The sequence below is a fragment of the Merops nubicus genome, unplaced genomic scaffold (assembly GCF_000691845.1).
Source record: "Merops nubicus isolate BGI_N331 unplaced genomic scaffold, ASM69184v1 scaffold10166, whole genome shotgun sequence".
In the NCBI taxonomy this organism is placed as follows: domain Eukaryota; kingdom Metazoa; phylum Chordata; class Aves; order Coraciiformes; family Meropidae; genus Merops; species Merops nubicus.
The window spans coordinates 2647-14992 of NW_008614316.1; the positions used below are offsets into that span (position 1 = coordinate 2647).

Below are 12346 nucleotides of genomic sequence, written 5' to 3' on the forward strand. Positions count from 1 at the left end.
AACACACAGTGACTGGTTTGCCCCCAATCCTGTGGCTAGATAACAACACTAGAATCCAAACCTCGTGGTCTCCACATCCAGGCATCTGTCCTAACCGCCACAGCAGCAGCTTCATCACGGACACACACACTGACACAGCACACAAAAAAATAGGCTTAAGGCAAACTGTTACATGATTATATTTATTGCATTGCAGTCTTAGCAATTTTAAATATAAACATTTATATCTGGAAAGCAGAATATTGCAAATTCAGTATTATTCAATATGTCCATAGCAGCATCAGCTTCCTAGGAAATAAAATATTTAGGAAGACAGAGAAGGAATTACAACTGAGTTACACTCTCATTTATCACCATTTGACCAGAAGATGGTATTGCAGCTGTGAAACAGGTATTGAAGTTACCAGATCTGACCTTGAAGACAGAAGTAATTTCAAGACTGAAGTGTGTCTTTGTACCTGATATCCTGCACACTTTTGGTGTGCTGAGAGGTAAGGGTAACAGTCAAGCGCCTGGAGAGGGCAGGTGATCTATGGATCTGTGCTACCTGACAGATTAGAGCTTTACCAGCAGCACTGAGCACCTGCAGAGCACTTGCTGCTTCCCAAGCCCTCCTGAGACAGGCAAGGATGCCTCTCAGATGTGTTACAGCTGTGGAGCGTAGGGAGAGGGAGGGAAGTGACTTGCAAGTGGCAGCAGAGAGATCAGAATTTGCCAGCACCCACCTTCCAATCCCATGTCAGGCAGGGAGGTCACACTGCTCCTCTGTGGTTTGGTAAGGAAGTTTAACAGATGACTAATTGGTTAACAAGTCCCAGTCCATGCAGCCACAGTGGATGCACACACCATCAAAAATAGGTCAACACAACTGCTCCCCTCATAATGCCCATTTCAGTTTTAAAGAAAACAAGCACTGCTCTCATTTTCTCCTCTCGGGGTGACCTGTCAGCTGCAGCCACAGTGACAGGGCTGCACTGTGCTCTGAAGCTGTGGAAATCTGAATCAGCCGCTACAGGAGTGGGAGCAGCTTTCATTTCTTTCCTGAGGGAGAGCACTGATCTTTTGAGAGGAAAAAAGGATGGATATGTTTTTACACAAACTGATCAAACTACTTTTCATTCTAAACGAATACAAGACTGACTGAAAGTCTCAGGTGTACTAATTTTCTTCAGCTAAGTCATCCAAGTGTACACTATGAAGCTAACAGCTAATAAAATAGTTATCCAGTAACATCAGAAGGCATTTTCCCTTCCTGACAGGCCTTCACTTCTACCAGCTAAGAGCAAGAGCACTTACAGTGACATCTAAAAGGACTTGTAAACACCATGAGACAAGCCATCTCTGATATTCCTCCACTAAATTAGTCCTTTCTCCTGCATCCCCAGGAGGCTAACAAGGATAACCAAGCCTCCTACCATCCCTGCCTCAAAAGGGGAAATTTGCTTACTTGGTTTCTCTCCCACTACGTTTCCTCTGCAAAATTTTAGAGGCAGGATCAAACATGTTATTAGGGACAGGATCTGCAGAGGCTCCCAGGGCACAGCTCACGTGCTGTGAAGTGCTCACAATGTATGGAGGCTGCACTTGAGAATTGTCTCTGCATACTCTTCACCTATAGAGCCAACTGCCCAATGCTGGCCAAATTATACCACAGGGTGTAGGCTAAAAAGCAGCCTCTCACTTCAAGGAGTTATCACCAGCTAAACCAGTTCCCCCTCCCCCTTTTTCTTTGCCTGCTTTCCCAATTTCAGCATGCCATGAAAGCCTATCCTTGGGAAAACGTACAGAGAGGTACATGTTTTACTTACAGTAGATTATGCACATTTTTTTCCATCATGAAAAGTCTTCATCAAGCAGCTGATCCTGCAGTGCCCACCTGGAGAAGGACTGGCAGACTGCCTTGCTTCTCTCTACCCCAAGCAGCCTCATGGTACTTTCCTGCCCAGGCTGCTACTGGGTGAAGAAGATGGCAGCAAATTATTCTCTTAAATAGTAAGATGTTTCTCCACACATTTCTGCAATGCAGTAATTGATGCTTTTCACTGCTGATACATTGACAACACCTGACAGAAAAAGCTATGGTTTTAAAAAAAAATTTCTTTTTAAAGCAAGTTTTAACTGCTTTTCTTACATCCAGCTGTTGGCAATTTCATCTCCAGTTATAAGCCAGAACAGAAGACATATAACCTGCTGAAAATAGCTGTTTCCTTCTACTGACACTGGCTCTTAAAAGCACCTTTTAGATATGAAATGAACATTACCAGCTACATGAATAGCACAGTACTTTAAAAAAAGAAAAAAATTGTAATGTTTATCTGAAGGTGAGACACAGGCACTGCTGGAAAAAAGAAATCTGACCAAGTTAAAGTTTCTAAAAGAAAATTTGAGTGTATTCTTATCTTTTGGTTCAAGTATACCCTACTAAGGTATTAATATTTTTGTTGAACTCAAAAATGAAGCTCAGCTTGGACTCTATCCTCCTTTGCTAGATTTCCAGCCCATTAGCTAGAAGGATATTACTAAGATTTTAGGTCTTTCCCCTTGAGTTCCTATTGCAGCTGGCTACCCCCATCTTCCTCTGTTCACCTGCTAGATCTTACCACTATGTATGCTGCAGCATCTTGGAAAAGATGATATAGGACAGCACACCACAAATCCTTGTATTTGTCATCTTCTTATGGGCAAGGATAATAAATGCCAAGAAAACTTTGCATGGAGCTAATGCTGCAGACATTAGGACTGTAAACTGGAGCTGCTTCTCCAGGAACTCTCATGGTGAAGTTAGACTGTTGATACTCAAGTCTGCAAACTGAGCCATGCTGCTCTCAGCTCTGGTTTTTTGTTCCTGCTTAATTCACTTGGAGTTTTGGCCTGTTTAGGCTCACCTACCACCAAGCCTGCAAACTGGGAGAATTAGCTTTGAAATTACTGTCTCACTCTAGGAAAATCATCTTCCCTGACTAGAAGAAGGGAAGTATTTCTTTATCATCTTTTCTTCCAGTTCTGGCTTCATACTTTTCCATTTGTGCATCTTGATAATATTCTTAGGAATAGATATTTTTGGTTTGCAATACTTTAATTACAATAAGAATTCCACAACTTCTGTAATACTTTAGCTTTTCAATATAATTTCTAGTAAGTGTTAGCCTTTCCTTATATTATAGCAAAGACTGTCCTAGGATTGCTATAGTAGAAACTTCAAATTTTTAAGCCAATGTCAAGAAGTGAAAGCATGAACTGAAATAACTCTGGACTGCAGAAGATGCATACTTTAGCATTTATGTTTTACACTTTGCAAAGCAGGCAGGAAAGAAAACATCTCCATATAATTTGCAGTGTTTTGCCATTATGCCTTGAGGCAGACAAACATATAACTCAACACCTTCCCAGGAAGGAGCTTGCCTGGCTGAAGGGATCACTGCACTGCCTCTGAGAGGGTGTCGTACTGGGCCTTCTGATGTTATGCAGTTGCAGAGCTTGCACTTTATGGTGGTGATTATAATTCTGAACTGTTTAATCAAAGACAGGAAGTTTACCTTGAGATACACATCTTCAGACACTCAAGATCTCATGTTTTCAGTTTGCGGTCCCTGCTGCCTTTACATTTTCTGTCAAGATTCTAGATGTAATCATTGTTTCCATCTGTCTTATTTAGGTCAGTACCAGTAAGCAAGAGAAAGGGTAAGTGTGGGCAGGATGCTGGACACTTTGTCAAATCCAACAAAAAAGAAACATCTTTTTTCTTTGCTTCTCTTTTTCTTGGACACTTCTTCACCCACAGTGATTCACAGATGCAAGCTGGTGAGTGTAACAGCAAACTAGGAAACCCTAGCACTGTGGAATAGAAAATAAGTTAAAGCAAATAAATAAAAATGTTACTCCCAACAGATCCAAGATAAGTAATTCTGACCAAATAATTCCAAAGTCTGCAGGGAAGAGTATGAAAATCGAGAATAGCTGAAGGCTATCTGGATGCAAAACTAGACAGGGTAACATTCCATAGGGAGGGGGAAGAAGAGTGGGCAGCCAAGCCTACTGCTGAGAGACCTTGCTCTGCTTCCAAATGATACAGAAGGGAAAGCTGCATCAGAAACAATGAATCCAGAACCTGAAGAACAAGAAGCAGATGGGAAACAGTACTCACCGACTACTTCAGTAATCACCTGGTGAGGACTTGCTAAGTACTTGTCCCTGGATCAGAAAAAACTTCCAGGCACTTAACAAGCTGGACAAGTCAGTTGAGAGAAGGAACTAAACCCACACTTTTGACAGGCTCCTTTACTTCCCTTTGGCCTTATCTATTCCACTATCACAGCCCTGTTTAAGAACTGCTGTGTAAAAATGAAGCATCTGTGCAAGAGTTTTCGAAGAAATAAACCCAGCCCTGACATCTACCTGGAGGGTAACACTGCAGCTCTCAGCCCCGTCCTCCCTACCGGTTTCCCTGCACTCCCACAGCACAGCAAGGTTTTATGCTGTGGTTCCATGAAAACTCCATTCACAACATTTGCAAATGTCCCTAGAATTACATCACCATACAAGTAAAATCATCACTCTTAAATTAACCATAAAACTTGGCTCCTTACTGAAGTGTGTTTGCAATAAAAAGATGTATGATGATACCATGAGACCTGTGACATCACATTCCAAGACTATTGCATTACATTGTTTCTGCAGTTGGCATCACAGCATTTCAAAAGTTTCATATCTGCCTGCTATTTTAGAAATTATTCTAAAAAATTCTCAAATTATCACACCACTTCAAAGGTAGTTCAGAAAACTGCAGTAGTTTGGTACCTCACCAAAAATATGCTTTAGGAATCACTGATGAGTACCAGGCTGAACAAGGTCCTAGAAATACTGGGCAGGTTGCAAGCACTATGCAGATCCTTTCCATTCTGTCTCTTAGGACTCCTTCATGCTCCTACTCTTCACTCCTTAGCATAACAACTTCAGGTGTCTATGTTCACACTTTGTGATGCTTCAGCAACAGAGGAATGGCCAGGAGCAGGCAGCTTTTTGAACAAAGAACCTGGATTTTGTGCTGAGTTTGGGAAAGGAAAAACATGGAAAGAAATTAACTAGAGACAATAAAAACCCCAAGCTCATTTGTTTTCAACGGTTGTTTTCTTTTTTTCTTTTAAATAGATTTACATGACTACTTAAGTGAGACAGAAAACTTCATTTCAGAACATCGCATTCAATTTTATTTAAAGAGCAACTTTATCTGAAGTATTCAACATGCAAGTGACAACACACACAGGATCACTTGCTTAGTCACAAGCGGGATGCTCGAAAGAAAAATCACACAATGTGCTTGAAAGGGACAAATTAAACTAGCATTTTGATAATGGGCTTAAAAAAGATACAACGTCAAAAAAAAAAGTAGGGAAAAGGAAGACATTTAGGAAGATATGAAGTTGTAGAAGAGTCAGTATGTAGGAAGCAGCTTGGAAATATGAAGAGAGGTGGGTAGGGAAGCAGGAAATAAAGATCTACCAAATAAGCCATTAAATCTAAATTGGAAAAGAGAATTTTAACCAACTCCAAAGATGAGACAACAATGAGACTGAAGGAGGAACAGTGTAATAATGAGGTAGAGCAAAAAAAGTAGACACTGTATAGTTCTTAACAGGGTTTGTTGACTGAGGTGAGCGTTCTGGAAGAACAGGTCACTGATATAAAAATCAAGGCACAAACACAGGTCTAAGCACCAGCATTTTTCATAAAATGTAAAAAAAGAAATTTTAGATGTCAAGTAACAGACACCTGAAAGGTTTCAGAGAAAAACTTCTGATGAAAGGAAACACTGGGACTTCAGTAGCAACTGAGAACTTGGTGAAGTGTTGACGGACAAGGGAAGAGGGGAGTACAGCCACAGGGACATTCATGGAAGTTGTACCTCATTTAATGCACGAGGCAGCATAAACTAGGCAGACAAAGAGAATTAAAAATATGAAGCAAGAATTCAATTAGCTGTCATAGCAGATAGACCTGAGTGGAGATCTGACACCCTTTGGTAGAGTATGAAGGAAAGAGGAGAGGTCAAAACCTGTAGCATTTGGCATGAACAGAAGAGGCAGAGATGAGTCACCCCAAGCAACCAAAATAAAAACAAAACAGTGAGAAAGCAGAGGGGGGGGGAAAAAAACCACAAACAAAAACATAATGGAAGAAAATTATTAATTTGAAATAAAAGCTGCTGAGAATCTAGGAGCAGAAGTAAACCCCTTGTTTCTAGATTGACATGTCTCTAAAAGCTTGTGAGGGTTCTGTTTAGTTGGCTACCCCATAGAAAGGCAAGAAGAAAAGGTTCAAAAAGCCAGGAAAACTAGGGGTAAATACAAGAATAATTCTAAACCAGTTTAGAACATCCTGAAGACACCAAGTACTGACAGGAGAAAGCTGGGGAGGGGAAAAAAAAAAAAAAGAGAAGAACGGGAAGACCTGAAGAACTGTACACAAAGATAAGCAGGAACAGCACAAAAGCAGAGGAAACAAGAACCTCTAAGACAAGAATCTTTTCAGTGCCTAGTCTCAGTTCATAGTAGGAAGGAACTGCAGTAACAAAGCTACAACATATAATAAGAAACTTGATAATCTTTGTTTTTTTCTTGATTTTTTTTTCCACTCTTGATGAAACTGTTCTGCCTCAACAGTGCTTTTTATTCTGAGGCACTTCTGTCCCAGGCTGAACTTGGGTTTGCAGCTCAGTGGCTCAGCTGATCAGCCATCCAAGCCCAATGTCATCTGAAATGTTGACATAAAAGTTTCAAGCTCCCCCAGAGGCATACAGCTGCTTTGCATGTCCAGGAACTCCTGCTAAACGATCTCCGTCAGTCACCCCAACACCAGACATACTCCTAGCAACAAGCAAGCAGTGTGCTGTGTTTGCAGCAGCAGGAACACACAGCACTGAGGGCAGTCACTCTGAGGACTTAGGACCTCCATACGCAGTACAAGACCCGCTGCAAAGCAATTTCCCAACATCATGCAAAGCATAAGGTAATTGAGATGAATACAGCAATAGCAGTGTGAAATCTAGTGTCCTTGACAACTAGGAGAACAGAGCAGATAATGTAAAAGCTTCATTTAGGCTCAAACTTCTGCACATAGCTGTCTTGGAAGGCAGTTTATACCTGCAGAAGTCCGCTCTGACCTACAGTAGCTTAACAACCTTGCTAGAGTAACACCACTGATGAGCTGTTTGACTTTTATACTTCAGAACATGTTTAGGCACACCTCCAAAGCTCAGTTCAGCTGGAATTAGCTGATGCATCACTCACACAGATAGAAAAGACCCACAGAGATTTCTGCTCCATGAAAACTGCTGGAGACACAGCACCTCTAGTTTCAATAGAGGGAACTTGAAAGGCGCTTAGATACAGTACAGTTGTGCTCAGCACAAACACTGGGATCCAAGAAGAAGAATGACAACTTTGCAAACTTCACTATGACACTAAGTAGCAAATGGGTGAAAGACAAAAGCACATTTTTCCATCTGCAGCCACAACATTCACAGATAAACTCCAAATATGGAGGTCCCTGGATCAGCTCCATGAGCTGCTCACTGGTGACAGAGGGCTAAAGCACAGCATTACAAATAGAAGCCTAAGCTTTGATACTGAAACCAAACTGAAATCCTGCCATCATTCACAAAAAGATGCTTTTCTCAGTTAAGAGGTTTTCTGTCACACAGGGCATTACAGAGCTAACTATGATGAAGAGGCTAACAGCCATGAGTATTATGTCTCTCCACCTTTTCAAAGACAATTTCAAAGTGACTGTCAGAATTATGTCTGGAAAAGAAGACATCCATGTAACAACAGCAGATGAACTGCTGGTTTCATTAGCAATCTTCTACTCAGATTACTCTGAAAACACAAAATAGCATTTGTGATTTATTTCAGGTGGAGATCTAATCTTAAGCTCCTTAAATGTGTGCCACAATTAGCTCCTATAACCAAGTACACCAAAGTTCTCTTCCAACCCTCTCCATTTAGCTTCTTTTTAAGGAGCCGTGGGATCTGTGCTTACCTCCCTCAGCTCACAGAAACAACTGCGTTGCTGACCTCGTCCTGAGAACCCCAACAGAGATCTAAGGAGGCTCCTTTGGCATCAAGACGAGGATGCTCCAGTTAGAACTATTTCCCCTACCTCGTTAGGGCAGTGGGAAGCCAGTCACAGTACCTTCATACACAGCGAGGGCGCTAAAGAGCGATGAGAGCTGCAGCGGCGATTCATGCTACCCGGTAAATGCACTAACAGAGGCCCAGCCAAGTCAATGTGCTAAATGGACAAGCAAGACGTTCTCTCCTCGAATGAAAATCTGGTTTATGTGGCGTGTGAACACCTGCTGATAATCCACTTTGGGTCGCCTTCTCTTCCGCGACTGGCTCCTCGCACGGGCACCACCGGCACTGGCCCCCTCTGTGTGGGCAGTCCCGCCACCCACCTCAGCTTCACCTCTGCCAGCCAGATGCAAACCATCACCTGGCACCTTCTTTTCTCCAGCTCTGCCCAAGCGTTTCTGCCTCTCACGTGCATCTTCTGCTCTCCCTCGTCCTGACCCAACTTTCAGTCCCAGTGTTTGAGAGTCATTTGTCAGGGCTAGCTCCTCGGAGACAGTCTTTGAGTCGGCTCCCTTCTTTACTGAGGAATCCTGCAGTCTGAGTCTGTCAAACAGCTGTGAAAGAACATTTGTGTTTATGACCACATTGATAAAACAAGAGGGGCTGCTTGTAGCATTTCTACACGATATCTGCATACATGATCCCAAATCAGAGCTCAAAATATACAATTAGTGAAGAATCTTTACCAGCAACAAAGACTACGCTTTCTTCCCGAAGTCAAACAGTGACATAAGGTGAACGGATCTCTTGCATGCACATGGATGTCTTTATGTGGGCAGTGAGGAATTTAATTTGGGGAGCAATACTGATGTGCAGCAGCACTTAGATAAGGGGCCTCCATCAGCAGAGAGTGCATACTGAAAAATTGATGGACCTTTTGTATTCCCAAAACAAACTAAAAGATGCCATGTGGGTATTCCGGGAGGTGTGCAGACCTCAAACAATAGAAAAACAATAAAAGCTAGAGCAGTAGATTCAAAGCATGGTATGAACTCATTAATCTACGAATACATGGTAGTGAATCTTATGAAACAGTGACAAAGAAAAAGGATTATTGGTTAGCCTGTCTCTTCCCAGCAACAGGGTGGAAAGCCAGTCCCTGTGAGAGCAGGCTGAGGGAACAATGACAACTTGATTATTTTTAACTAATCTTTAAAAAAGGAAGGGAGGGATCTATGAGAAAACATTTAAATGGCAGGAATTTGAAAGCAAATTCCTCACAATGAAACCATTTAAAAGTTTTTGTGACGCTTCTCTGAAGTTCAGAAGGCCCAGAGCTATGCTATTGAACAGGCACAGTCCTGTCACATTTTTTTTTAACTTCATTGTTCAGAAGTTGATCTATCATCTCCTCAGTTCTCAGCTTTCTAAACAACTTTTTTTTTTTTCAGCTGGATCCTAGAGAGTGTCTTGTTTTTCAGCAATATGCAGAATCTTGGATTTCACAGTACCTAGACCAGAGGTCCAAGTGACCAAACCGATGTACTGTTTCACCGGCTGGGGCTCTGTGAACATTAGTACCAGAGTTCTGCACTGCCAAACCACCTGGCAGGACAACAGCAGACCAGATCAATCATAGCTGCAAGAAATGCACGAAACAAATCAAATATTTCAAATGTAAATATAGTGTTCCAATCAATGCTCCTTTTCTACTGCTTTGAAAAAATAAATAATGAAAAAAAAAAAAGAGAAATGAAGAGAGTTACCTACCCGGGTTAGTGTGAGCTGAGGTTCTGCATAGAAAGCTTTGCCCATTACTGGTTTCCTGTATGTCTCATCCACATCTGTCAGGGCCTAGAAAAAGATAAAAGAAACTGAAAGATCGAAATTAAAAGAAAACATGAGGAAGTTTTGGACCAGCTTTGTGTCACAACATTATGAAATTTTGTTCTGAGAGAAACAATTTTGTTCTTTGTTCCATCCTAGGAACAAGCTGTGCTTTGGAGCCGATTTCTTAATCATCCAAGTTGTACTGAAGTATAAAAGCAAGAGCAAAGCCTAGCATCCACGCTGCACTTTTTGCAAAATCTTTGTGAGCCTTGCCTGAAAAGCTCTTTTCACTGCCATTTCCAAAACCTTCACAGCTCCAGACTCATAGATATTTAAGAGTTGCTTTTCCATCCACTGTCTTTAAGATTTTCATAAGGTAGAACACAGGGATAAGCTTTTGTTACTGACAACCCAGTGACAATTTAGTGAGAGAAAGTAGAGAAGCGGCTCCCCCTGCAAGATTTGGTTTTGCAGAGAAAACTTTGGAAGCTTCTGATATTCATCATACTCCACCATCCTGGGTTTTTATACAAAACCTGTGAAGAGGCTGGAAACTCTTCAGAGCTTCTCTCTCACCTAAAAGCTCTCGAAGACAGCTAAGCCCTTTCAGACGTGCCAATCCAACACCAAGCACCACCCATGTCTGAAAGCCAGCACCCCGTGCCAGAGCAGATTTGCTTTAAGAACCACAATACCACATTAATCTTCTCAAAATGTAGCCTGCTTAAACCTGTTGCAAATTACAAGTTTCAATATAGCAGTAATAAATCAAGAGCTGGAGCAATAATTACCATATTCCAGAACTTGTCAAATGCAACCAAAAACCCTGTGCAGACTCCACGAAGGCCTTTGAAAGTGCGGATATGGACGTTGATCCTGACACCGTCTCGGACGCAGCGATGGAGTTCCCCCAACGGGCTGCCCTCATGGACTAAAACAGACAGAACATCACCAGTCTTCAGTAAAACATATATATATATATATAATACGTAGAAACCCACTCTGTGTAGAAGCATAGCAAATCTTGGTGCAACACCTGTCATCACAGCAGAAGAAATGAGAAGCCCCAGAGCACTGCAACACACCGAGGTTCTACTATCATTACTAGATCGCCAAAACTCTTCTTACAGTGGGGACAGCAAAGACTTGAGAAAATATGAAGGTTTCACTTTACATAACCCACAGCCCAAAACCTTTTTGCCACGTTTCAAAAACAAAGTAATGCTAATCTTAAATAGACCTGGTTTGCAGGGAACAGAAAGCCTGTGAGGCAGAAAGTTTCACAGAAAAGACAAAAGCCTCATTAAGGCCACTGCAGATCAGTTACCATCTGTTAATGAAGTATCATTTCAGATGTGTTCCTTTTGTTTATAAGATTTCTGATACAACAAATGACTCAAAATAATTCAACTAAGTTGGATCAGTTCAAACTGATAAAAACATATTGTTTCAGTTAAACCTTCAGCAGCCAGCTGCACATCCTTCAAAGATGTACAAATCTGTGGCAAACAAATAAAATGACTGTAAGAAGCAGCCACCAATGAAACCATGTTAAAGCACAGACCAATAATGCTTTTAGTCAGGACAAACTCAAAGGAGTTCAGTAAAACATCCAGCTTACCTGGTACACACAAGTCTGATCTGCATGCTAGAAATCTTTGCAAGTGTAAGTTATCTAGGGGGCAGATAATATTTACTTTATAACTTTCACCCATGTTATGGGGAAGCCACTGTAGTGATAAATTCCAGCTGTTTGCCTGTGCAAATGCAGCCCCAGGATTGCTGTACAATTCCTACTATGAGTCAGGGAAAAGTATTGGTCTAAAAATCTCACACAGTTCTTCATATGCATAAAATATCCGAGGCAGAGATGCTCTCTTGCCTCGTGCCTTAGGGACTAGGGACACAAGGCTTGATCTGCACACCAGAAAACGCATCATGTGAATGTAAAATGTCACTGCAGGACAGCTGGCCTGCAGTATTTGGCTACACGGTAACTCTTAGCCACAGCAAGGAAATCTAAAGCAGTTTCCTCTGAATTAACCTAACCAGTTATTTTTTGAGATCCATTGTTTCCTTGCCAGCCCCCTCCAGCTGGGTTGCTGAAGAAAACTGCTTTCACACAGAACATAAGCTGCCCAGTACCACTCAGCTTTGCTTACGGGAGTCTTTTCACGAGTCTCTGTGCTTCCTTCAGCTGAGCTGATGACAAATGCATGCTCTGAGCTCACAGGTCCAGCACAGGACCCACAGATGACACCATCCCCACATCAGACTAATGCTTTTAATCAGATTACAGTATTTTTTCTAACCAACCCTGAGAATTTATAACATCATTTTAGATTTAGAATTTTTTTAGATTTTAGACTCCAACATTCTGTTTACATAGGAACTTTATCTGCAGCTTGTTATAAGAATCTAAATACAATCTTTATTTCCAGCTA

At 41.6% G+C, this 12346-nt stretch overlaps 1 protein-coding gene across 1 annotated transcript; it reads right to left on the reverse strand.

The window, feature by feature from the left end:
* Nucleotides 1-8281: 8281 nt before the first annotated feature.
* On the reverse strand, nt 8282-10833 carry LSM11 (LSM11, U7 small nuclear RNA associated; the record flags this gene model as incomplete). The annotated part of the gene is made up of 3 exons (XM_008942180.1): nt 8282-8686; nt 9843-9926; nt 10694-10833. Coding segments are annotated over 3 exons (629 nt in total), but the record flags the coding sequence as incomplete, so codon positions are not given.
* Between the last annotated feature and the right edge of the window lie 1513 nt (nt 10834-12346).